The 26,932-nt window shown below is 43.1% G+C and overlaps 1 protein-coding gene and 1 long non-coding RNA gene across 2 annotated transcripts; both read left to right on the top strand.

Moving 5' to 3' along the window:
- The first annotated feature begins 54 nt into the window (after nt 1-54).
- On the top strand, nt 55-7,271 carry LOC311340138. The gene is made up of 4 exons (XR_014633244.1): nt 55-229; nt 415-444; nt 4,575-4,711; nt 4,828-7,271. It is a non-coding gene; the product is annotated as an uncharacterized lncRNA (long non-coding RNA).
- Nucleotides 7,272-18,902: 11,631 nt separating this feature from the next.
- On the top strand, nt 18,903-25,831 carry LOC311340102 (tripartite motif-containing protein 16-like; the record flags this gene model as incomplete). Its single annotated transcript, XM_084464966.1, has 3 exons — nt 18,903-19,956; nt 20,426-20,530; nt 23,685-25,831. The coding sequence occupies 3 exons, from the start codon at nt 18,903-18,905 to the stop codon at nt 24,248-24,250; spliced, it is 1,725 nt and encodes a 574-aa protein (XP_084321092.1). The 3' UTR covers nt 24,251-25,831.
- Nucleotides 25,832-26,932: the final 1,101 nt, after the last annotated feature.

Raw genomic sequence — 26,932 nt, 5'->3', positions numbered from 1 at the left:
AGAAATAAAAGTCCCAAGTCTTCCAGGATGTTTCATTCCAAGCCAGCAGTCGAGAGGGTGTATTGAGATGAACTGGCAGTAATGGGGATGCATTTTAAATATCTCAAGTTTGAATAAACATCACAGGTTGTTAATGATAAGCCTGCTTGTTATAAGTGACCTATAAGGACAATCGTCATGGATTCTCCCCCCACTGAGGATGGATTGAAAGGCAGGAACATCAATTCAGGTGATAAACTTTCATGTCATGATATTAAATTAAATTAGATTCATATGATTAGCGGGGAAAGTAACAAAAAACAATAGAAGGCCTAATATTAATAATTATCATAGAATAATGGTGTTATTCATATTATTATTAGTATCCTTACTGTACAAGTTGTGCCTGAAATGAATGTTTATGCTTCTTTTCAGATGTTCCAATAGAGGACCTTCACCTTACCAGTGAGTTATGTGACGTGTGTATGTGTGTTCGTAATGTAATGTAATGCACTGTATTATACACATCTGCACTGTTCTTTAAACCCCTGTATTGAACATAGCAAAACATCGGCAAATTGAACAGAAATAGGAATACCAAAATAATTATTACGTTGTCATTCTTCTATAGACAACCCTACATAAAGCCTAAGCTTTATGGGGACAAAAAAATACAACTGAGAGTGGGAGAGTGAGTTGGCTAAATTCCCCCTCGTGGGCCGAATGACATGCGGATGGAGGTGGTGCGAAATGATAGGCTGTTTCCCAACGTGAAGGCTGCAGCCTTGCTAGAACGCTTCCTTGCGAGTCGCGTCCTATGGAGATGAGGAAAGGGTGCTGGCTAGAGTGCTGCCTAGCGTTTGTAGCGTTCGGAGTTTGGGACGACTTGCTAGTGTGGTAGCGCTTCCGCTTCCGCTTTTTAATACTGCTCCAGTAGTAAATATTGTAATATTTTAATTGTTGAAATTGTTATTGGATACAGTAGCCTAGTTTGTTTAAACAAACTACTGTATAAATATACTACTGTAAAACAAATCAATCCATGCAAAATACAGCCTATCATTACGTTGCAAAAACGTTTGAAAGAAAATCGACACAGGTCTTTAAGCTTAATTGTTTACATTTACATGATTAATATATAAAAAGCAATAAGTCACAAAATATTTCTGAAAACATTCAAATAACTTCACTTGTGTACAGTGGCGTTTCTACATGTAAAAAACAGGTGGGGCTAGGCTAATATTTTTTATTATTATTATTTTTTAATAATTAATATTAATATATATATATATATATATTTTTTTTTTAACTCCACATTAAATGCACGGATGTTTTTGCCAGCGGTTTGGCTAATGCCAAAATCCCTTGGATGGTGGGGACCAAGGCGTTTTACCTCTAATTTTTCCTCCAGACTAAGGGTCTCAAATCTGTGCTCCAACAGATGATCTACCTCAGGGTTTCTCAACGGGGGCGTTCATAGAACCTAGGGGGCGCTGTGAAACTTTGCTTGTGTAGCGGTCATTATTTTTTACTTTTTAAACTTTCATGGTTTTCAAATATTTTCGGTGCAAAAATAGGATAACTGAAATAAAAATCCTTTTAACCCCCTTTCTAACCCCTCTATCGTCTCATCTACTTTTTACTTTATGCTCAGTACCGTCATGATCGCCATAGTAACGCCGATAAACAAACCCACCTCATCGCAGCAGCGTGGTGCTTTCCGAAACTGTTTCGCCCTCCCCTGACTTCCACTGGTTGGTTTGCGGGACATGCAAAGCAAGCGGTGGATGGGGCATTACGCTAAGCAACATGAATCGCATCCATATGACATAGTAAGGCAACATAAGACGTGAATAAAGCTAACTCCGCTTAGCATGCTAATTGTAAACAATAGAACGTGCGCATTACATGTAGACCACTGCAACGTCGCTTATTACGTCTGCGAACCGATAAACACTTTCATAAGGTACGCACACCAACCGGCACATACGCATTTAACACTGATGTTACAGGCGCTTAACTTGTATAGTAACAAACTACTTTAATTACTATTTGAACTTAAACGTGCTACTCTCCAACTCAGAACGAAGTGGATAAAGGCTGCACATGCGCAGCGTTGCTAGGCAACGTCACGTAAACAAAGGGAGTCTTTCGTACACATATTGAACCCAAGTTCGCGGGTTAACAGTTCAATAACCAATAAAAATGTACACAAGCACTGTTACGTATTAAACGTCAATAGCTCAATAATAAAACCTTTTAATAAAATTCTGAATACGTGAGGTGAGGACTAGGTCACTCGAGTCATGACTCATCACGCGCGCCACACACATTACGCTGTAGTGGAACGAACCATATATGTCCATGGCGGTGCCGGTGGGGCTAGCCCCACCAGGAAGTAAAAGAATCTCCGTCCACTTCAACAGAGAAACACTCTGAGCATGCGCATTTCAAATTTTCAAGCCCAATACACATTACATTGGGCTGGTGGGGCTAGAGCCCCTCTTGCCCCACCGGATGAACTCAGCCGGAAGAAGCAAGCTAGGGTCGACTAAAAATGAACTAAAAGCGCCGAACTTATTATTTTACAGTACTTTCTGGGGAGATTTTTTTATTTTATATATATATATATATTATTTTTTTTATATAATATATTTATTATATTTTTATTTTTATTTTTTATTTTTTTTATTTTTTTCTTGTTAGAGTAGGTGGGGCCGAGCCCCACCTGCCCCTAATGACCAGTCGCCACTGCTTGTGTAAAGCAATGTTTTAAATGCCCCGCGCAGCGTGTGAACGCAAAGGATTGTGGGGATTTTGGCTCGTTGAGGATGCATCGATGCATCCTTGAAAAATCTCGGAATTCTCAAAATTAAATGATGTGAAAAGGGCAATTTCCGAATGTTCTCAACATTGGAACAGTCCATGGCTGTTTCTGAAATGCTATACTACATACTACATACTGCATACTGACACAGTATATACTGTGCACTACATACTACTCCCCGCCCTAGTATGCAGTATAGTATGCAAGTATGACAAGTATCATGCAGTGTACTATACAGTCACATGACCAAAAAATTCGGTTATAAATATAAACGGTTGAGCCATTTGTTCTGTTAACAATGAAAAACACACGATTACAAAAACATACGAAAGCTTATCACATCAAAATAAACAACTAATTACAACTAATTATACATTTATACATGTATGTATTTGTATTTGTATTCGCCGCTCGCATTGTCCGCCATTATTTTAAATGTTCAGCGGTGCCGCGTTGCATTATGGGATACAGTATCCGACGTAGTGAGCTCTGGATGTATACTAGAATTTTTTGACCGATTAGTACATCATCCGGGTAACTGTCGCATACTGCAAAAAAACATTTTTCGCGTACTGCATACTACTTACTACTTTTACGTCACGATCAGTATACGAGCAGTATGTAGTATGCCATTTCAGAAACGGCCCATGTCTGCGTTCTATGACGTGACGTCCTTAAAAGGGCGGCCGTTGAGCATGCTTCCTTCACATTGCGAAACAGCCATAGCCTGGCTATTGCCAGACCAAGCTCAATCATAGATTGGACGTTGGTCTGGGGAAGCTGCTGTCATTTTCTTCAGCACAAGAGGCGTGATCAACGGGCGGAGTTAAATTGACTCCGCAATTGGCTGCTTGCCGTCACTTACCTACGTCATTGTGGTAAACCAGCCAATAGCCCGACAGGGGAAAAAGCCAGCTTGGTGATTGGCTCCCGCAAAAACGTATCGAAACTAGAAAGAAATGTATAGACCTCTGAAGAATAAGTCCCGCCTCCGAGGCTCCCGTTTCCCTCGGTCAAATGTCTATGGGAAATAACATGGGTTTTTTGAATGATCGTCCATAACAAACTCTGTAGGTGACGAAGAAGTAAAAGCTGCGTCACATTTTCAACTACAACCTTTTTCCATCTGGTTTCCACTTTTTACTACTTTAACGGCCCGACAATCCAAAACCCAAGTGGAAACCAGATGGAAAAAGGTTGTAGTTGAAAACGTGACGCAGCTTTTACTTCTTCGCCACCTACAGAGTTTGTTATGGACGATCATTCAAAAACCCCACGTTATTTCCCATAGACATTTGACAGAGGGAACCGGAGCCTCTGAGGCGGGACTTATTCTTCAGAGGTCTATTGTGTGTCTAATCTAGTCTCATAAGTGTGTGTGTGTGTGTGTGTGTGTGTGTGTGTGTGTGTGTGTGTGTGTGTGTGTGTGTGTGTGTGTGTGTGTGTGTGTGTGTGTGTGTGTGTGTGTGTGTGTGTGTGTGTGTGTGTGTGTGTGTGTGTGTGTGTGTGTGTGTGTGTGCGTGCGTGCGTGTGTTGTTGTTTTGGGAACACAATCACATTTATCGGAAACCGCTATCAGACTTTAAACCACGTGACCAAATCAAGCCTCTAGGTTTGATGAGATGGTAGTTGCCTGCTTGATTTTGCTATTCCATTTGACGACCTGCTTCTTCCGTTCAAATCTAATGTGTGTCTTTATGTATTGATTCACAGTAGGCCTATGCATTTTTAACCTCCAGCAACTTCTAGGTTACCTCTTCTTTTTCAGGGTCACAGGGTTCTTGGATCCTGACGGTTGCGATGTGTATGGTGGCGTTGCTATTTGTCTGCCTTTTCACCTTCTTGCTGTGGCTGATCGTTAGGAACATGAGGAATACCGCCAGGCACCGGCACCGCACACAGGAGGTGGGGCAACGCACGTTGTAAACATCATCATCGCCCGTTACCTTGAGAAGGGCATAATACTCGTGGCCCTGTGAGACCGTGACATCTCTGTGTTGTTGTCTTTTTTCTTTGTCTAGAGTAATCGAGAGAAAGAAAACGATTATGAGACGATGAGCCCTGTTGGACCTCCTCGGCTGGAGTCCAAGTGCGTACGTTCCGGTTGTACGAAAAGATGCCCACCGCCACCAGCGCTAAACATTGTACCCCCCAAGCCGCGCCATCCGACGGTCAGCGCCTGCATTACCATAGACCTCAATGAACACGCCGATGTGGCTGATTCTGGTCTGACTTGTCACTACCAAAGCCTGAACCTCAACCTGAACGAGGAGAGTTTATATCACACAGTGCTTTAAAAGAGTTACAATTCTTTATTAGGGATCGAGCAGGACACTGCAAGGTCCCTATTGTTTTTGCTTCGACCAATATTTTCCCGTTTTTTTTCTCCCTCTTCGACTGCATTTCCCCCCCCCCCCCCCCCGAACATATACGAAAACTCATTTTTATTTGGCACATTTGAGGGGACTACTGTAAAATTTGATATTCTATGCGTCAAATTCAGGTTGGCCCAAAGGTGGCGCTATACCAACTGGCCAAAATCTCAAACTTTACACAAGCATATCTCGTCACCGGTTTGACCTTCAAGTGCCCTACCACTTCCGGGTGGTCAGATTTCCCGCCATTTTGAATTTAGTTAAAAACAGTAAATTGCTTAAGGATCCCACATTTTTCAACTTTGACAAAAATCCTTTGGCACATATCATCTATGGCCCATTATCTTCAATCTGACATAAGGATTAGTCTGTACAATAAAGTTTAACGCACCCATGAGCCATTAAGTTCTAAAAGTGGTGTGGTTTAAAACGCCAAAATAGTTAATTGCTCATATCAACATCAACACAAGTTGGACTCTTATGTTGTGTTCACACCGCACTTTGTCCCATTTCGCCTATTCGCGCGAATAGGCGAATGTTGCCGCGCGACAAATCATAATCTGTCGCTGTGCATTTTTGTGTGCATTCGCGGGGCGAATTTTTTTTTTGCCTGGCAACGGTCATTCATGCCAATTCATTCTCATCAACCATGGCCGAGATGTGTGTCTGTACCTGTTGTGGAAGAGGGAGAGCCCGTCGTTTATGGGTTAATAATATAATCCGGAGGCGCACACCGCTTTGTGCCGTGATATTATATATATCGTATATATTATATGATATAGATATTTATATATTATATGTAGATATAGAGCGGGAGTCGCAAACAATCACTTTCTCCTCCAAGCTGCGGTTCACTGAACGGTTGAACGGTGATTGGCTGTTTTACGTTACTTCACCCAGGGAGTGAACTGATTGGCTGTTACGTGACGTCACCCAGGGAGTGAACGCTGACTGGCTGTTTTACGTTACTTCACCCACGTTACCCACAGGGAGTGAACGCTGATTGGCTGTTTCAACGCGAATGCCGCGAAGAAGTTGAAATATTTTAACTTTATTCGCGGGGCGAATTATTCGCAGCGCGAATCCACGTGAACGCGCTCGCCGTTCACGAGGAAAAATTTCGCGCTGTCAATCAAATCTTGTCGCGCGTATCGGCGAAAAAAAAATTCGCCCGATTCGCGTCTCCACGTTCACTTAACATTGAAACGTGTCGCGGGGCGAAGTGCGGTGTGAACACACCTTTATGATGTTGACCCCACAACAAAAGTTGTTCAGAATCAAATTCTGAACGAGATAAAGTCAACATATTTTCAAATGGGGCGTGGCATCGAAATGGGCGTGGCCTGTCACTAAAATCGCCACAGTTCATAGACGCAATGTTTGATTTGAGCGGGACCGACACAGTGGCCGTTGGGGACCAAAGTTACAACTGCTCAAGTAAAATGAAGTCGATTGGCAAAACAACATGGCCGCCATAGGCTAAAATTCGTCACATTTTTACAAACTTCCACTCTGCGGAGACCGTAATAGTTATGACTATGAAATTCACAGGACACGTGTAAACTGGTGCCTGTAGCTCACATACCAAAATTCGTGTTTGTCATGTTTGTAGCGCCCCCTACAGGAACTTTAAAAAGCAGCCCCTGCGCCACGTGTCACCAATATGTATGAAAATCGGTAGGCATGTATAACGTGACAATACCTACCGAAAAGACCCTTGGACCCATGCCCCAAAACCCACCGGAAGTCGGCTATTTGCATTTATATTTTTCACTTTTGGCGGCAAATTTCACTTTTTCGCCTTGTATTTCAACAAACTCCTCCTAGGAAATTTATCGGATCTGCTTCAAATTTGGTCAGTACAGTCATAAAATGGAGCTGAACCAACGCCGTGTTATTTGTGACTGTACGTTGAAGGGCATGTCCGTGGCATGCCGTCAAAGTTGGCCATTTTGAATGGAATTTGTTCACTTTTTCGCCTTGTATTTCAACTAACTCCTCCTAGGGAATTTATCTCATCTGCTTCTACAGATTACATCAATTCGCGCAAAATTAAAATTAAAACTGCGCGCAGTGATGAACGGGACCGAGCACCGGCTTGCGGCCGCGTCACGTGCCGTCGTAACATGTGCGCTGACAAGTGAGCACATGTTACGACGGCACGTGACGCGGCCGCAAGCCGGTACGAGGTCCCGTTCATCACTGCGCGCAGTTTTAATTTCTTGTAAAATCGGCATGTCATGAATGATGTAGGCCTATGGAATAGAAGGCTTATTCTTTTTTCTGGACACTTTTTCTGACTTATTCACAGATGTTATCTTTTTGGAACCAGAGTAATCACCACGAAAGTGGTTTGATCCAAATAATGACCCTGGGTTATAATAAAGAAAGTTAGGCCTACTGGGTACTAGGGCTGGGCTACGATTTCAATATTTTTTTGAAGTGTGAACAAAATTGTATATTGCACCAGCCTTTTTTACGTGCAGGCCTAGCCCTAATCACTTGTAGAATAAAGCGCTCATAACCTCACCGAGTTTGTTTCTATTAATTAGATGTACTGTTGTGGATTTTGGTCCAGGAAAGGCCGCCGAGACAGGATCGCTTTTAACTCACTTTATTTGGTTAAGGTTTTTGGTCTATTGTCTATCGTCTATGAAACAAAAGGAGAGGGATCGTAAATAACACGCGCGGAGCGTCTCTGAGCTTAGCATGCAGGAAGATACGCCGCTGAGAGATTCTGGCTCTGCAAAGGCGGAGTCTGAGTTTATGTATCCCAGGTGTGTCCGTTGCTGCCCCTAGTGTAAATGTTTTGTAACTTTGTCAAATGTGTTCAGTGCTGCCCTCAGGCGATTAGGAGGGGAAATTACCTCTAAACTATGCTTGGTGCTACTAGATGGCTAAGTGAGAGTATTACAATAAAAATGAATCGCTAGGGAATATTACAATTAAAAAATGTCACAATTCCCTCCTTGGTCATCTCAGATGACCATTCTACAAACCACTAATATTACCAACAGCATATATAAAATTAAAATAAAAAGTAAAAAGCAAAAGAGAAAATATGTACATACCCATGGGTTGGTTACCATGGAACAATCATCAACATAATCAACACTACACAATACAATCAGTACGTCATATGGTCATAAAGGCATAATCATAAAGGCACATATGTATTCATCAATGGAAACTTTGTCAAAACACTTCTAGGCATAAAACAAAATTAAATTCACATACTTTCAACATTACAAAAAATTGAACAGCATAGGTAAATGGTTAAACCCTTTTTTTTTTTTTAATTCACTTGTTTGTCATAACACAGAATTTATACCCTTTCAGTATGCATTGAAAATTTACCGAATATAACAAAAACAAAACAAAACAAACAAAAAATTTTTTCAGTAAGTATTGAAAATCTACTGAACATAACAAAAAGTAACACAATTTTTTCAGCATGTATGGAAAATCTACTGAACATAACAAAAAGTAACACAATTTTTTCAGCATGTATGGAAAATCTACTGAACATAACAAAAAGTAACACAATTTTTTCAGCATGTATGAAAATCTACTGAACATAAAAAATAACACAATTTTTTCAGCATGTATGAAAATCTACTGAACATAAAGAGTAACACAATTTTTAATTTTCCTTCGAGTATGCATAGGTTTGAATGGCTCAGTGAGCTTTATGTATGTAGAGTTTTGGACATTTTACATTTAAATCTAAACAACATTTTGTAATAGTAAACATGACTCTCATGGGTTTGTTCAATGTTTCCTCATTCAAGTAAACCAGGTATATGGCTTCTCTTAGATACATGCACATAACTTCTGGGGACCGGGGACTATTCTATGTAATTTAATCTGATCACATCGGGCCCTTCGGGTTGCTGTTCACTCATTGTCTCCGGAGTAGGTTCGATTCCTACATAAGCCTGTAAGACATCTGGCAGTCTTGGAGTACTCACTGCTGTGGTGATCAACCGATTCAGTAGTCCTTGTATGCAAGGAATGCAACAACAACAAATAACAACTAACACGGTCATTGCTACTATTCCCATCATGAAGACTGAGTGAATTGGACCCATCCATTTACCAAGTATGTTCTCCATCCACCCGGTGATAGGGTTAGTGATGCCCGAGTTCTCCGCCCACTCTAATCTGAGGGCCTGTAGGCCTGCCAGCGTTCTGGACACTGACCCATCTGGAGCTGCGTTATTGGGGATATAAGTACAACATGCTGTTCCTATCATCTGGCACACCCCTCCTTGCTCAGCCGTCCACATGTCCAATGCTAACTGGTTTTGATAGGCCATACGAGAGGTAGCATCTAATTGTTCTGATATTCCCCTAATCACCTCGGTGGTATGGTTGACAAACCGCTGTTGGTTATAATATATATAGTTTATCCAATCAACATTTTTATTAATGGTGGCCCACCAAACAAAAACAGATTCAAATCCTGCTATTACTTGATTGCGAGCTTTATGTTCGTCGGGGACGCCTCGGGGCACACCTATGGAGTCTATGTAAATATTTTATCAAAACTTCCTGGGACCGGTTTCAGTGTTCGTTTCTGGCGAATAAAATTTGGGAAGTCTCTATTCTTCCATATTTTGAGATTCATAACATCTTCGCTATCTGGTAAAATATAGATAGGCATTACAAGTTGAATTACAGCGCATGTTCCAGAGAAATTTATGGGGAGAACCCTCTGATGATTTGTCCTCCGCAGAACCACCATATGTCACTATGAGCATGAGTCATATTAGATAACAGATCTATCACTCTAGTGGTGTTACATACTTCAGGAGGAAGGGACCCCACTTTCTTACCTATGCCATTACTTTGGATGCAATGGTAGCCAGGAGTAAGATTAACTTCGAAGCTGGGGGGTATAGCCCTAATTAGGGTCTCAGGATACATAATATCTAATAAGCCTTTTACATTAGTCATACACCCAGTGATGTGGCCGTCTACAAATAGTTCTAGTAAACATGCAAACCCTTCTTTTGAGTTAAACAGGGTAATCCTAGCGGGAGCTGTGGTTAGAGTGGGTCGTCCTTCAGCGCAGATCATACAGTCGGTCTTTCCCTGAGCTTGTGCCGTGTAATTCAACCATTTTAACCGTATATTTACATTATGTCCCCCTGTTTCTACTTCCCATTTATCTGCTTGCACAGGGATAGTATCCCTCCTTGTACCCAGGATGTGTGAACTATGACGTCTGCTTTCATACCTTGAAGGCACTGGGGCCGCGGTAGTATATTGTAGGCTCAGTTGATATACACAGATATTTCTCAGCCTTGTAGAATGAGTCTTCACTTTGTCTGCAGTCCTTTAAATGGCAAATCAAGTTAAAATATTGTTGTTATTCCGTAACAAGTATGCCAACGTGGTTACTTCCGTTATTGTTGCATCTTTGTGCATTGGGGTCCGGACGGATCCCATGCATCTGGAGGTGGTATCAGTCATCGTCTTTTGTGTGTGTGACAATGACTGTGTGAGGCTGGTGACTGTGTGAGAGGGAGCCTGTATGTGAGAGAGAGAGACTGTGTGAGGCTGGTGACTGTGTGTGAGACTGTGTGTGTGAGAGAGGGAGCCTGTGTGTGTGAGAGAGAGAGACTGTGTGTGAGTCTGGTGTGTGTGTGAGAGAGAGAGACTGTGTGTGAGTCTGGTGTGTGTGTGTGTGTGAGAGAGAGAGACTGTGTGTGAGTCTGGTGACTGAGAGAGAGAGAGAGAGACTGTGTGTGAGTTTGGTGACAGAGAGAGAGAGAGAGAGACACTGTGTGTGTCTGGTGACTGTGTGTGAGGGGGGAGGGAGAGAGAGAGACTGTGTGTGAGTCTGGTGACTGTGTGTGAGGGGAGAGAGAGAGAGAGAGAGAGAGAGACTGTGTGTGAGTCTGGTGACTGTGTGTGAGGGGGGAGGGAGAGAGAGAGACTGTGTGTGAGTCTGGTGACTGAGAGAGAGAGGGAGTGTGTGAGTCTGGTGACTGAGAGAGAGGGAGTGTGTGAGTCTGGTGACTGTGTGTGAGGGGGGAGGGAGAGAGAGAGACTGTGTGTGAGTCTGGTGACTGTGAGAGAGAGGGAGTGTGTGAGTCTGGTGACTGTGAGAGAGAGAGAGTGTGTGAGTCTGGTGACTGTGAGAGAGAGAGAGTGTGTGAGTCTGGTGACTGAGAGAGAGAGAGTGTGTGAGTCTGGTGACTGTGAGAGAGAGAGAGTGTGTGAGTCTGGTGACTGTGAGAGAGAGAGAGAGAGAGAGAGAGAGAGAGAGAGAGAGAGAGAGAGAGAGAGAGAGAGAGAGAGAGAGAGAGAGAGAGAGAGAGAGAGAGAGCTTGTGCATTGGGCGGAGGTGGTATCAGCCATCGTCTGTGTGTGGCGCCCGTGCCTCTATGCCTCTTGGGGTCGTTCTTCTACACCTCTGCGTCTAACCTTCCAGAAGGGAAGGCTCCACGGTTACAGTGTCAACCCCTCAGCAACAGGCGGAACGGGTCGCCACGGCTGATTCTCTTCCGTTGTATTCTCCGGGTCTATCGGGTCCATGTGGTGCTTCCTTCCACCTGGATGGCTGTTGGCGTTGCTCTGATGACTTTGTATGGTCTTTCTCTCCTGGGTTTGTTCTTGAAAACCCTTAGGTAGATCTGGTCACCCGGCTCCACTCCCCTTGGTGGGTTCTCGTCTGGCTTTGAGGTTCTGCTTTTCTCTTGTTGGAATACAAACTCATGTACAGCAGTTAGTCGTCAAACATATTGTTCTTAATTCTATATAATTGCTTTAACGGAAGTCCCTTATGGGATCCTTGAAATGAAGTTGAAGGCATGGATCAACCAGTAAATATTTCATGCGAGGTTAGATGAGTCATTCTGTTAGCTTGCATGTGAGAACTCATTAGTGTTAGTGGTATTGTTCTACACAATTCAATTGAGTCAAAAGTTTGATTAGTCTCACTACTTCCCTCCTTGCTCATGGTTAACTCCAAGTTAACTCCATGAGCATTAAATGATAATTGAAATTGAGAACATAGCATGTAGGATCACTTCCTAACAGATAGCAGTTACTCGACCATGATTCTAGATTTTAATTGACAAGTAATTCTACTTGTACAGTTTTAGATTTACTTTTTATTATATGTATTTCAGTCTCATAATTGTCATACCCATTTTTATTCAATTATCCTTTCCAGTGTGACTTTTCCTATTACCCTTTTTTTTTTTTTTTTTATGTGATATCAATGATATTTGTGATATGTTGAACTGTGCATTAACTCCGCCGTCCCCGAGTCCTTTTGGGGCGGGTCCTTCTGCTCAGATTGGTGAGAGAGGATTTTCCCTGAACTCTAAGAGTCCCCAGCGCTGGTTGACCCCTGGACTTCTGTGGACGAGCGGTGTGTGTGCTATGGACAACTTTATATGCTAATTGTTCACGTTATGGAGTCTAGATAATAACCCCTAAATTCTGCGATTACCATGGGACGTATTGATCATGGTGTCCCTTTACTAGAAAAGAGTTTACACCTGAAACACCATTTGGTGCTTTTCTCACCTTCTGTGATCTTCTAAAGTTTTTCTCCTCTGATTTACTACCTCTGGGTTGGGCCCTTTGTTTCTCTGCGTGTCTCTTTTTTCTGACTAAACATTTTTGGCCGCACCTGGGGTCATAAATCGATAACCCCCAGAAGTACCCTTGTCCCACTTCTTAGTGGGAGACAAAATCTTAAAAACAATCTTAAAAATCTTAAAAACAACAATCTTAAAAACAAAAACACATGGACAATCGTACACCACAAAAAATAATGTTCATCATAACTAAACACATATTTACAAGTTCGAACCATATAAGTCGAACTGACCGATTTCAGGTTTTCAACACATGGACAATCGTACACCACAAAAAATAATATTCATCATAACTAAACACATATTTACAAGTTCGAACCATATAAGTCGAACTGACCGATTTCAGGTTTTCAATAATCTTTTCTGGTTATTCCAGATTCCTACACGTCTAAATTCAACACCGTCATGGCGGATTTTAACCCTCTTAGGGGAACCACTTGCCGAATAGGAAAAAAAGAGAGGGGACTCAAATTTCCCACAAAAAATAGAAACAGTTGCAAACTAATATGTACATTACAAAAAATAACACAATCCAAAAATAAACACCAATGGGTTAGTAGCTGATTTTGAAAATGTTTACTCTGACGATAATCTGTAGATAATATTTAACGGTGTCTCTGTCTCTTCCTATCTCTTAGAAGAGACAGGGACATGGGTAAAAATGCTGGTTTAATAACTAAGTATCACTGTTAGTGTGCATGATGGATCTTAGGTGTACAGAGCAAATATTTACACAGACAATCAGGGAGAACGAAAAGTGTTCCTCTGGGCAGTAGGGTGGGCGATTATTAGCATGGACGTTTATTAGGTGCCAAGCACAAAGTGCGAGGAACCTATTGTAATTGTTAGTTTTATTATTATTATTCCGCCCCGTTTGCATTACACAGTCTAAACCGCTCGCACGCTTTTTATGAAATTTACTAGACCTGTAGAGGTTGACCCAAGATTAACAGAGAGCAAATATTACACTGATTGGCCCAAAGGTGGCGTTATACTAACTGCCCAAAAATGCAAACTTTGCACAAGCATATTTCGTAGCTGGTTTGACCTATACTCATGAAACTTTGTTCACACGTGCATATCCTCAGGCTGGACAAATATGCCTCAAGAACTTATGACTTGCGGTTCCTAGATTTGCCGCATGAGTCTGTACAATAAAGTTTAAAGCACCCATGAGCCATTGACTTCTAAAAGAGGCGTGGTTTAAAACAAAAAAATAGTTAAATGCTCTTATCAACATCAAGTTGGACTCCTATGATCTTGACTCCAATGCAAAAGTCAAATTCTGAACAAGATAAAGTCAACATATTTACAAATACGGCGTGGCATCGAAATGGGTGTGGCCTGTCACAAAAAACACCACAGCTCATAGACACAATGTTTGCTTTGAGCGGGACCAACTTCGTGGCTGTTGGGCCCAAAGTTCCAGCTAAGTGAAATGAAAGTGATTGGCCAAACAACATGGCTGCTAGAGGCTCAAAATCCTCAAAAATTGTCAAAATTTAACGTCAAAAGTCAGGGTTAACTTAACCCAATCACCATCAAACCTGGGATAGTCAAAGGTACATGGGTCAAGATGAAACTGTCCAAATTGTGTCTAAATCAGTCTAAAGTTGGCGCTATTGCAACAGTCCAAAAATGCAAAAAATGGTTTGATCGTTTATTTGTCGGCTCAGGTTTGGCACTGTAAAATGCTGTTTGCAGCTTTATTTCACCTTATTGTTTGCCCATGAAAAAAAATTACAATATTAAGATTTGCATTATTAAGATTTGCATCTTCAATAGTAGACGAATATTTTGCTTTGACCGTTATTCATAATCACAATTAATGCTCTATCATTCTATTCAATTGTCTCTTTTTTAACCCAACTATCTAAATCGGATGACCTGATCTTTATTTATGCTACATATTGTTTGTATTTAATATTGTCTATCCTTTGTCACACTTCTACCTCCTGCATACCACATCAAACGTGCATATGACTTATTCTAATAAAGTAAAACCTGGTTTCATCTTTACGTTCTTATAGTTACATGAGTATCAAACCTGTTCATTATTATTTCCAAAACAGTTTCCTAGTTATTCAAGTCCCTTATCTATCTATACCATTACAAAAATATTATTATTATATTTATCTAGTTTTCCGTTGGTCAACATCTAATCGATACAATATTCTCAACCTCTAGTCGGTTTGTCTGTTTGTCTATCTGTGAACAAACATCACACTGATCACATCATCTTACTGAACAACCCCCGAGCAATCCTCTCAGGCCCTCTGGGTTCCAGCCAACTTCTTATCACAACTTTAATAACATAGATCATTTAAAAAATGTCCAGTTCAAAAACAAATACATCGAACATTAATAAATCCACCATAACTCAATTCTACGGCTTCCACATATAATGAAGGTATCTTTGACAGTAGGGATCCAGTTTCATACAGTTTCATCCTCCATAAATTTCTTCATGGTTCAATAATAACGGAGGTCTCCACTACATGTGGATAAATGCAAGTAGACCTATTCTGTCGTATGTACATAATGGGGTAAATCCACAAAAAACACAAATCAATCAATCCATCGTAAATCAATTCTACGGCTTCACATATAACGAAGGTCTCCAATGCATGAGTACCTCTTACATCCTATGTACATAATGTGGTAAAAAGAAATATAATTAAAACTGCGCGCAGTGATGAACGGGACCTCGCGCCGGCTTGCGGCCGCGTCATGTGCCGTCGTAACATGTGCGCTGACCAATGTAGAAGCAGATCCGACACAAGATGTCGGAGCACTGTGCAGCTGTGTATTGTGTGGATGCAGTGTGTGGCAGTGGCGTCACTAGGCTGTTTTCTAAAACAAAAACAAATCAACTTTCCGACGGTCCTTGAACGCCCCCCGTTCACCGCACGACAACAAGCAACACGTGAGTCAGTACACTTCAGCAGTCGGACTCAGTGTGACAACCAGACTTACGGCTTCACATATAACGAAGGTCTCCAATGCATGAATACCTCTTACATCCTATGTACATAATGTGGTAAAAAGAAATATAATTATTTAGTAGTAAAAACACACTGAGTGTGTGTGACAGTTTGTGTGGGTGTGTGTGTGAGACAGAGTGTTTCTGTTAGTGTGTTTAAGCCTGTACGTATATGTGTGAGATAGTCTGTGTGTGTGAGAGATAGTATGTGATACAGTTACTGAGAGGGTGAGGGTGTTGGGGGAGGGATAGAGAGAGAGGGGGGGGGGGGGAGAAGAGAGAGAGAGAGAGAGAGAGAGAGAGAGAGAGAGAGAGAGAGAGAGAGAGAGAGAGAGAGAGAAGGGGGGGGGGAGAGGGAGAGAGAGAGAGAGAGAGAGTTGGGGGGATAGGTAGATGGTTCCCCGAGTTGGCCTTCTTGTGACACCCTGGTCATGCAGCCCTTTCAGCCCGGTAAGACATCCAGCCAGCTGAAGGCCCAGCCAACGGTTCTCAAGCAAGAACACAATAATGAAGGGAACATTCACTGATTGAGCCATGCGCATTTGCCATGCTCAGAATGCGAGAGACAGACAGACAGACAGACAGACAGACAGACAGACAGACAGACAGACAGACGGGGGGGGAGAGAGAGGGAGAGAGGGGGGAGAGAGAGGGAGAGAGAGAGGGGGGGGAGAGAGGGAGAGAGAGAGGGGGGGGAGAGAGGAGAGAGAGAGAGGGGGGGGGAGAGAGGGGGGGAGAGAGAGGGAGAGAGAGGGGGGGGGAGAGAGGGAGAGAGAGAGAGGGGGGGGGGGAGAGAGGGAGAGAGAGAGAGGGGGGGGAGAGGGAGAGAGAGAGAGGGGGGGGGGAGAGAGGGAGAGAGAGAGAGAGAGAGAGAAGGGGGGGGGGGAGAGGGAGAGAGAGAGAGAGAGAGAGTTGGGGGGATAGGTAGATGGTTCCCCGAGTTGGCCTTCTTGTGACACCCTGGTCATGCAGCCCTTTCAGCCCGGTAAGACATCCAGCCAGCTGAAGGCCCAGCCAACGGTTCTCAAGCAAGAACACAATAATGAAGGGAACATTCACTGATTGAGCCATGCGCATTTGCCATGCTCAGAATGCGACAGACAGACAGACAGACAGACAGACAGACAGACAGACAGACAGACAGACAGAGGGGGGAGAGAGGGAGAGAAGGGGGGGGGAGAGAGAGGGAGAGAGGGGGGAGAGAGAGGGAGAGAGAGAGGGGGGGGAGAGGGGGAGAGAGAGAGAGAGGGGGGGGGGAGAGAGGGAGAGAGAGAGAGAGGGAGAGAGAGGGGGGGGAGAGAGGGAGAGAGAGAGAGAGAGTTGGGGGGATAGGTAGATGGTTCCCCGAGTTGGCCTGAAGCTCTATCAGCCCGATAACACATCCAGCCAGCTGAAGGCCCAGTCAACGGTTCTCAAGCAAGAACACAATAATGAAGGGAACATTCATTGATTGAGCCATGAGCATTTGCCATGCTCAAAATGCGAGAGACAGAGCGGGACAGACAGACAGACAGACAGACAGACAGACAGACAGACAGACAGACAGACAGACAGACGGGGAGAGAGGGAGAGAAGGGGGGGGAGAGAGAGGGAGAGAGAGGGAGAGAGGGGAGAGAGAGGGGGGGGAGAGAGGGAGAGAGAGAGGGGGGGAGAGAGGGAGAGAGAGAGAGGGAGAGAGAGGGGGGGAGAGAGGGAGAGAAGGGGGGGGGAGAGAGGGAGAGAGGGGGGAGAGAGAGGGAGAGAAGGGGGGGGGCGGGTGTTCTCTTTGTTAACCAAATGGTGATCTCCTTTGAAGCTTGTCTAGGTGTGATAGGCATCTTTAGGACAATGTCTCTCATCCCCCAATGCTTAAACAAGGCTTTCACCATGTGGTCGACCATAATCGCCATTAAAAAAATGCGTTAACATGGCCACCGACACGACGAGAACTGTATTCCATACAGATTGTCTTTGTTTCATGGGACCTAGAGACACCACCACGTGTGGACTCCCATTCTAGTCTTCTGGGCCTAATAACACCACGTTATTGCCGACTCGACAATGCTCTGAACACTCTTTCCAGCTTCGGGGTCTCAACGAACTGTTCAATACAACTTGGATAACAATTTAGCTCATCAGTAGGCTACTGCGTCCCGGTCAAAACGCGGACACGTCGAAAACTTAACAAATCCTTTATACAGATCACCTCTAAAACCCCGTCGGGTATCACATTTAGACAAACATATATACAATTCTGGCCCTTTGTTTCCTCGGTTTAGTCTTATAATGGCGACTAAATCATTGTTTATAATTAATTCCCAATCGGAGTTATCAGCGATCGTTCATCTTTACTTCGGCTTAATTGTAATGACTATGGACCGGAATAACGGAGCTTTCACGAAAACGAATACTGATTACCTCTGCCACCTAAAGTTCCTATAACTAATCTATGCAGAATTAGTCTTTGCGACAATAGGTTCTGCTTACCTTATTTTATTGGGCCCGTGGCAGGGAAGATCAGATCCTCGTGTTCGATCGGCTCGGTCAGCCCAGGTCCGCCTTTCCTTGGATAAATCACGTCAGGGTCACCAAATTGTTGTGGATTTTGGTCCAGGAAAGGCCGCCGAGACAGGATCGCTTTTAACTCACTTTATTTGGTTAAGGTTTTTGGTCTATTGTCTATCGTCTATGAAACAAAAGGAGAGGGATCGTAAATAACACGCGCGGAGCGTCTCAGAGCTTAGCATGCAGGAAGATACGCCGCTGAGAGATTCTGGCTCTGCAAAGGCGGAGTCTGAGTTTATGTATCCCAGGTGTGTCCGTTGCTGCCCCTAGTGTAAATGTTTTGTAACTTTGTCAAATGTGTTCAGTGCTGCCCTCAGGCGATTAGGAGGGGAAATTACCTCTAAACTATGCTTGGTGCTACTAGATGGCTAAGTGAGAGTATTACAATAAAAATGAATCGCTAGGGAATATTACAATTAAAAAATGTCACATAGGGGATAGACAGTACAGAGACAGGTCATTAGTATCAGTATTTGTCCTAAATCCAACCTCCTGTTAGAAAATATATAACATATAAAACCGTTGCATTTGAACGAGTTCAAACTTTTTACTATTGTTATCCATGTCTTGTAGGAATGGCCTCTGCTACTTCCTGGTCTGAGGAGGACTTTTCATGTTCCATCTGTCTGGATGTGTTCAACAGCCCAGTTACCACATCATGTGGACACAACTTCTGTAGAACCTGTATTACAACATTCTGGGATGACCAAGTCCGGTACAAATGTCCTGTTTGCAACGAGCTGTTCAACACAAGACCAGCTTTACGGGTTAATACCTTCATATCAGGGATGGTTGATCAGTTTAGAAGAGTCAAAGAGCAGCCTTGTGTTGAACCAGGAGAAGTTCCCTGTGACGTCTGTACTGGGACCCAGCTGAAGGCCATGAAGTCCTGCCTGACGTGTTTCATGTCTTACTGCCAAACCCACCTGGAGCCTCATCAGAGAGTCGCACACCGCAAGAGACATCGGCTGGTCGAGCCTATGGACCGTCTGGAGGACAGGGTGTGTAAGAAACACGACCGACTCCTGGAGCTCTTCTGCAGGACTGAACAGGTGATTGTGTGTCAGTTCTGCACAGAGATGGACCACAAGTCCCATCCTGTTGTACCTCTAAAGGAGGAATATAAAGTGAAGACGGCCCAGCTGGGGAAGATAGAGGCTGAAGTTCAGCAGATGATCCAGGAGAGACAACGAAAGATTAAGGACATCAGATACACAGTGGGACGTAGCAAAGCAGACGCAGACCAAGAGATAGCCGATGGTGTGCGAGTCCTCAATGCTCTGAAGCGCTCTGTTGAGAAGTGCCTGAATGATCACAACCAAACGGTTAAAGAGAAACTGAAATCCACAGAGACAGAAGCTGAAGGCCTCATCAAAGAGCTGGAGCAGGAAATAAAAGATCTGACCAATAGAAGATCAGAGGTGAAGCAGCTCTCACACACTGAAGACCACCTCCACCTCCTCCAGACCTTCAGATCCCTGAAGGATCCTCCACCCACCAGGGACTGGACGACGGTGGAGGTCCGTCCGTCATACGTTGGGACCTTGAGGAGAGCCCTGGATCAGCTGGAGGAGACACTGAACATGGAGATGAAGAAGGTGCCTGACCTGAAACCAGATGTAAAGAAGTGTAAGTGTCTGTTTAGTTTGATTCATCTCAGGCTTGTCCAATCCGGTGGCACAGGTATGATATGGTGAACAAGACACACTGGCTAATTACCACCACACCGCCCATTCTATGTCTAATAGTGTGTGTGTGTGTGTTTTGTCATATTCATTTTAGTGAGCAATTAAACCCCAAATCTATGCCATTTTAACATTGTCAATGAAACAAAACCAATCATCTACAGAAAACAGGAATAAATATTTCAATATTTTATGCCTCCCCAAAACACTATATGAATGTCCCACTCTGCTCCAAACGCAGGTGGCGTTATTTTAGTGACACAGAACACAGAAACACAAAACTCAAATCAAATATTAATTTTGTTAGCTGTGAGTGAGGGGGAGGGGGGGGAGGATCAAAATAAAACATGAGTGTCTTCCCAACCAAGGACTTCCTATTGAACTTGATTCCTCGTCTTGGTTTTCCTCACCAGTCTCTCCCCCCACTAACCTCATGAGAGGATCCCAGGATCAGCTGGAGGAGACACGGAAAATGGAGATGGAGAATCTGCCTGTCCTGAGGTCAACTCTCAAGAAGTGTAAGTATCTGATTAGTTTGATTGAGGGCTGTCAAATGTACATTCAATATTCCAATATGCTTAAAATATAAAGATTTATTTTACAGAACAAAATGAAACATGTAAAATGTTTTTCCCTGAAGACAATGTGTTGAGTGCTGCAGTGTAAAGTGAGGTTGAAAACATGTTTGATAAAGCTACATAGCTTAAAGGGACACTGTAGGAATTACTCCCATCTCCTGGTAAAATGATATAGTGCATTCAAACGAATAGTGCTCGCTTTTTGAAATGGACGTTGCAACCTGGTTGCAACTATGGTAGGCAGTATATGCCAAGAAGCTATGACAACATGTCATCAATACTACCTCATCAAGTTTTTTTTCTAGTAATGATGAGGTACGCTATTTCAAACAAACTTCAGACTCCATTGAGTCATTAGTGTAAGCATGTATGAGTAATTACTCCTCGAGCAAGATAGTGAATTATGTTGCCATGTTTATATTGTTTTTTTATTGGTAACATTACTATGTGGTTGTCTAACCTATAGCATCAGTTAACAACTTGACACACAACAAACACACATTTTTTTCCTTTTTTTTTTTGTGCTTATATAACGCATGAACTATGTGTAATAATTTATTAATAAATTAGTAGTAATTAATAAGTAGTGATACATTCCTTTTGTGTATTTTTACGATGTGCGTGCATTGTCAGATCATCATCATTAGGTGATTCAACGGTAGGGAGAGGACAGAGAGGCAGTGGATCGGTGGGAGGTAGTAGGCAAGAGATGCCTTATTCAATCAAACAGAGCCTATTCTAGATCCTATAGGGCGGCATTAGCTCAGGGGGTAGAGCGGGTTGGCTGGTAACCACAAGGTTGCTGGTTGGATCCCCGGCTCCTCCTCCTCGCTGAGTGTCGAGGTGTCCCTGAGCGAGACGCCTCACCCTAACTGCTCCTGACCAGCTGGCTGTCGCCTTGCGTGGCTGACGCCGCCGTCGGTGTGTGAATGTGTGTATGAATGGGTGAATGTCAGGCAATATTGTAAAGCGCTTTGGGTGGCCACTGGTTACAAGAAATGCGCTGTATAAATGCAGTTCATTTACCATTAACCATGCTGCTATCCACCAATGAGGCTGTTAACTATACATGTTCTACTGTTATGCTGCCTATGTAATGAATTACACAACCAAGCAATGAGAAAGGCTTGTAATTTAGACTTTAGACACATTGACTTACCTGTTGATAAGGAAGCAGGCAACTTCAGAGTCCTTTTGAAAAATCGTAATCCTTCATTAGCTCTTTAAACCTGGGAAGAGCTAATACATTTCTTAAAATGCTACAGTGTCCCTTTAAGAGAAAAAAAGCAATTAATCGTGATTAATCACAGCAAATTGTGCGATCAATTGACAGCACTAAGATATACGTGTGTGTGTGTGTGTGTGTGTGTGTGTGTGTGTGTGTGTGTGTGTGTACACACCTACCAGTTCTCTGGTCCAACAGTTAAGGGCTGATTATGGTCCCACGTTCACGCAACGCAACGACCACGCAGACGCTTCGACGCAGTCGTGAACCTTTATGGTTCTGCGTCGGGTTTTAGTGAGCGGACCAATCACAGCCCTTGCTGCTGCGTCGTCTCGACGGAAGGTGACATTTTTTGGGAGGCGCACGTCAGGCCCTTGTGGTGGACGCAAGGAGGGTCCGCAAGGACGTAACTGTGTGTTCACACCAAACACAACGGCGCGACACGATTCCATACAAAGTCAACGTAGAGACGCGAGTCGTCGAAATTTGTCGCGGCAAAAACCTGCGGCAAGATTTGATTGACGGCGCGACATTTTGCCTTGTCACGGGCGAGCACGTTCATGAGGATTTGCAGCCCGAAATTTATTGCTATGCTAACGTTAATGCTAACGTCAGCACTAACGTCAGTGCTAATGCTAAAGTCATTGCTAACGCTAAATTCAACACTAAAGATAACGTCAGCACTAAGGCTAATGTCAGTGCTAATGCTAATGTCAGTGCTAACGTAAACGGTAACGTCAGTGCCAACGCTTACGTCAATGCAAGTGTCAGCGCTAATGCTAACGTCAATGCTAACTGCAGCGCTAATGCTAACATCAACGCTAACTGCAGTGCTAATGTCAACACTAACTGCAGCACTAATGCTAACGTCAATGCTAACGCTAATGTCAATGCTAACTTAATTGCTAACGCTAACGTCAGTGCTAACGCTAACTTCAACGGTAACGTCAGCGCTAACACTTACATCAGTGCTAATGATAAAGTCAGCGCTAATGCTAACGTCAATGCTAACTTCAGCACTAACGTCAACGCTAACTGCAGCACTAATGCTAACGTCAGTGCTAATGATAAAGTCAGCGCTAATGCTAATGTCAATGCTAACTTCAGCACTAACGTCAACGCTAACTGCAGCACTAATGCTAAAGTCAGCGCTAATGCTAACGTAAACACTAATGCTAATGTCAACGCAAACTGCAGTGCTAATATCAATGCTAACTTCAGCGCTAACGTCAACGCTAAATGCAGTGCTAAAGTCAATGCTAACTTCAATACTAACGTCAACGCTAACTGCAGCACTAATGCTAACGCCAATGCTAATGCTAACTCATCGAGAACACTTCCGGGTTTTACGACAGTACTCGCGTACTTGGAATTGGAACAGTGCTTGGCTACCACTGATGACATTTCACAAGAACGCAAGTACACAGGAGAACGCCAATTGAGAAACGGCTAACAAAGACCACACTACCCTCCACCACCTGACTTTAACCAGACTCCTCCAGAGTGCTGTGATGTCCACTGATTGCTCAACGAGCAACAGCTGAGTCAGAAGGCTAGAGCGAGACCAACTGAAAACGAATCCGGAATGAAACTAAAACTGTGATTCTGAAAAAAGTATGAATGATATCGAAATTCTGTTCAAATATTATTGAAGATACAAATGTGTAGATTTGTTTAATTGTTTGAACGATGGTAAACGGTAATGATGGTCATTTTGACCAAGTTATGATGTCTTAAGTGGTTGAAGAGGATGAAGCATGAATCAGCGTTTTTTGAATTTTCCAACTGAAACGAATGGGGAGATTTTGGGCGAATAACCTGGAATATCTCGGGAATTATGAATAATATCATGTCTTGTTCTCCCGTCAGATGCCTGTGAACTCACACTGGACCCAAACACAGCCCGCAGACTCCTCTCTCTGTCTGAGGACAACAGAAAGGTGACGTGGGTTGGATGGAACCAGTCGTATCCGGATCACCCAGAGAGATTTGACTCCTGGTACCAGGTGTTGTGTAGAGAGGCTCTGACTGGCCGCTGTTACTGGGAGGTAGAGAGGAAAGGATGGGTTGAGATAGGAGTGACATACAGAGGAATCACAAGGAGAGGACGGGGTGATGACAGCAGGCTTGGAGGGAACAACAAGTCCTGGAGTCTTGATTGTCATGATGGTGGTTACTCTGTCAGGTACAACGGTAGACAGACAGCCATACGTCTCCCCCCCGCTGGCTCTACCAGAGTAGGAGTGTATCTGGACCGGCCTGCTGGCACTCTGTCCTTCTACAGAGTGTCCAGAGGTGTAGGAGGGTCCTCAGACACACTGACACACATCCACACCTTCAGGTCCACCTTCACCCAGGAGGACCTCCTCCCTGGGTTTAGGGTAGGGAGGATGTGGGCGCTGGGGGTTCACTCAGTGTCTCTGTGTCGGCTGTAGAAAAAAAAAGGGCGGACAGGCGGGCGGGCGCACACACACACACATACATACATAAGTACACACACACACACACACACACACATACATACATACATACATACATACATACATACATACATACATACATACATACATACATACATACATACATACATACATACATACATACATACATACATACATACACACACACACACACACACACACACACACACACACACACACACACACACACACACACACACACACACACACACACACACACACACGTAGAGACAAACACACGCACACACACACACACAGTGCTTCTGCGAGGCCTGATTGCTCAGTGTCTCTGTGGCAGTTATAGTCTCTCTCTCTCTCTTTTTCTCTCTCTCTGTCCCTCTCACTCTCTTTCTCGCTCGTCTCCCTCTCCCCCCCCTCCCCTCGTCTCCCTCTCCCCCTCCCCCTCCTCCCCCCTGTCTCCCTCTCCCCCTCCTTTTTATGGGGCTTCCTAAAAGTTGATGCTGGTAAACCATGAAAGGAAGAGACTTTTAAGATCTTCCATAGGGTTACCTGAGCAGGTTTTATTAAGATTTCATTTTTAATTTGAGATGTATATTAAATACCTATTGATGGTAAATCACATGTTTTTTTTATGCTACAATATTTGTCCATTTTCAGACGTTAACATATTTTATTCTCCAGGGCTCTGATCATCACTTTTGTCCTAATCCTAACAAGGATGATTTAGATGAGATTAGATTCATTAGGATCCCGATTAGCAACACACCAGAGAGAGAGCTAGTCTTCCTGGGTCCCAAACATCAAATATAGACAACAGACAATCACTTGTTTGACCTTATGTCAAACTAACATAAAAATAGACAAACAAAAAAGTTAAAAAAGATATGAAGGCTACAAAAAGAAATGACAACATTAAAAATGTATATACATTATGGACCACATGATTTTTTTTGCAGACTTTTTAAAGTTGTATTTGCTATTTTTGCTAGAACGTATGTTTTTTTGGTAGTTCATTCCATAATGAAATAGTTGTGTAAATGATGGTATTTTTCAGTAGATTGGACCTCGGTCTGGGTAAAGCTAGCTGTCCTTTACTTGCTCCTCTAGTGCTATGACCGTGTCTGTCAGACACACTGACTAGACCTTCAGCAAAGAAGGCGGGTCTTTTGCAGTTTAAGACTGACCTTAGGAACAACAAGAGGTTAAGAGAGATTGTTTGTTTTACTGTGAGCCATGAAAGGCTAGTATGCATTACTTCAGTGTTAGTGTGAATAGAGCAGCTCGGTGCCAAAGGAACCTGATTTAAAGCAGATTTTATATTTCATTCATAATAACCAGGAGGTCTGTGTTGTAAATGACTTTAAACTGAGTATTGATTCCTGGTGTTCTGTTGGGAACCAAACGGCAGCAGAACATGTTCAGTTATTAAAGATACGTGCACACCTGTTTATGATTAGTAAAGTCTGCAGCTTCTATTGTTTCAGTCCTTGTGTTTATTGTGTACATGTAAGGGACTATTTTTCTGTTGCATTTGTTAATGAAGCATAATTTTAATAAACAACTCAGTGGATCCAACTGAATGTTCTCGTGTGTTCAGCCCATCATCATTCTCCTTTTATTAAGTATAATAATATATAATAATTATATAATAATATTTATTTTATTATAATTATATTAATAAAGTTACAAATTAAAAGCGTTCCCACACACGCTTTGATTCACAGCCAGTCAACGCCTGCCCTCTGGTGGACAAAACGAGCACGCAGCATATATTTTGTGGTCAGGAACGAGTTGAACTTCGCTTAATCTCTAAAAATAAAAATATATAACTACACATTACAGGCCCCAATACAAGACGAACACCGCTGTTTTTAAAGTTTTGATTTTTTTCATACAATAAGTTATAAATTAAAAAATATTCCCACACACGCCAATATTCAGTCGGTCAACGCCTGCCCTCTGGTGGACAAAACGAGAACTGCGCGCAGTATATATTTTCTGTGGCCAGGAAGGCCACAGAGTTGAACTTCAGTTAAGCTCTAAAAACATGAAACTGTATTAAAACACGTCGTGTGTAGAAAACGGGAGTAGAGCAACGTTAGACTCGTCTGCAAATTAAAACATAAGCTCCAACTCAATACTTGCGTTTAAAGTTGCTGGTCGGACTGTAGACAATGACCCGCCCACGGAGGAGGAAGTCTAGATCCGGATATCCGGTATCGGCTCCACCGGTGGGCGGGATATATCGTCCCCATGGTTACCGTAGCTCCTTATCACGCCACAGGTTACCCAGATCGGTGTTCAAAGAAACGCAATTCATGTAATAAAATAAACCTAACAGCATCACGCTTGTTGTTAAGACTGTGATTATATTTTAGATTTAATCCGTCTATTTTAGATCTATTTTTAGATAACCATCGTCCAGTTTCACTATTAAACAACGATTATAAATGACTAACCTACGTTTACACTGACACATTAAAACGGTTCAAAGGAGCAACAGGTCTGTACGTAACAATATGAGGCTAGTGACCTTCTGGAGCACAGCCGTCCGCTAGAGGACAAAGGGGTCGTTTTATCCCCTGACTCCTACAAGGCGTTTGATACGTCACAACATCAGCTCCTGTTTAAAGTCGTGCATATGTACGGATCTGGACCTCGATTCTGTAACATAAC

This window comes from Micromesistius poutassou (genome assembly GCF_964030765.1).
Source record: "Micromesistius poutassou genome assembly, chromosome: 3".
In the NCBI taxonomy this organism is placed as follows: Eukaryota; Metazoa; Chordata; class Actinopteri; order Gadiformes; family Gadidae; genus Micromesistius; species Micromesistius poutassou.
This window is presented reverse-complemented; position numbering and strand designations above follow the sequence as displayed.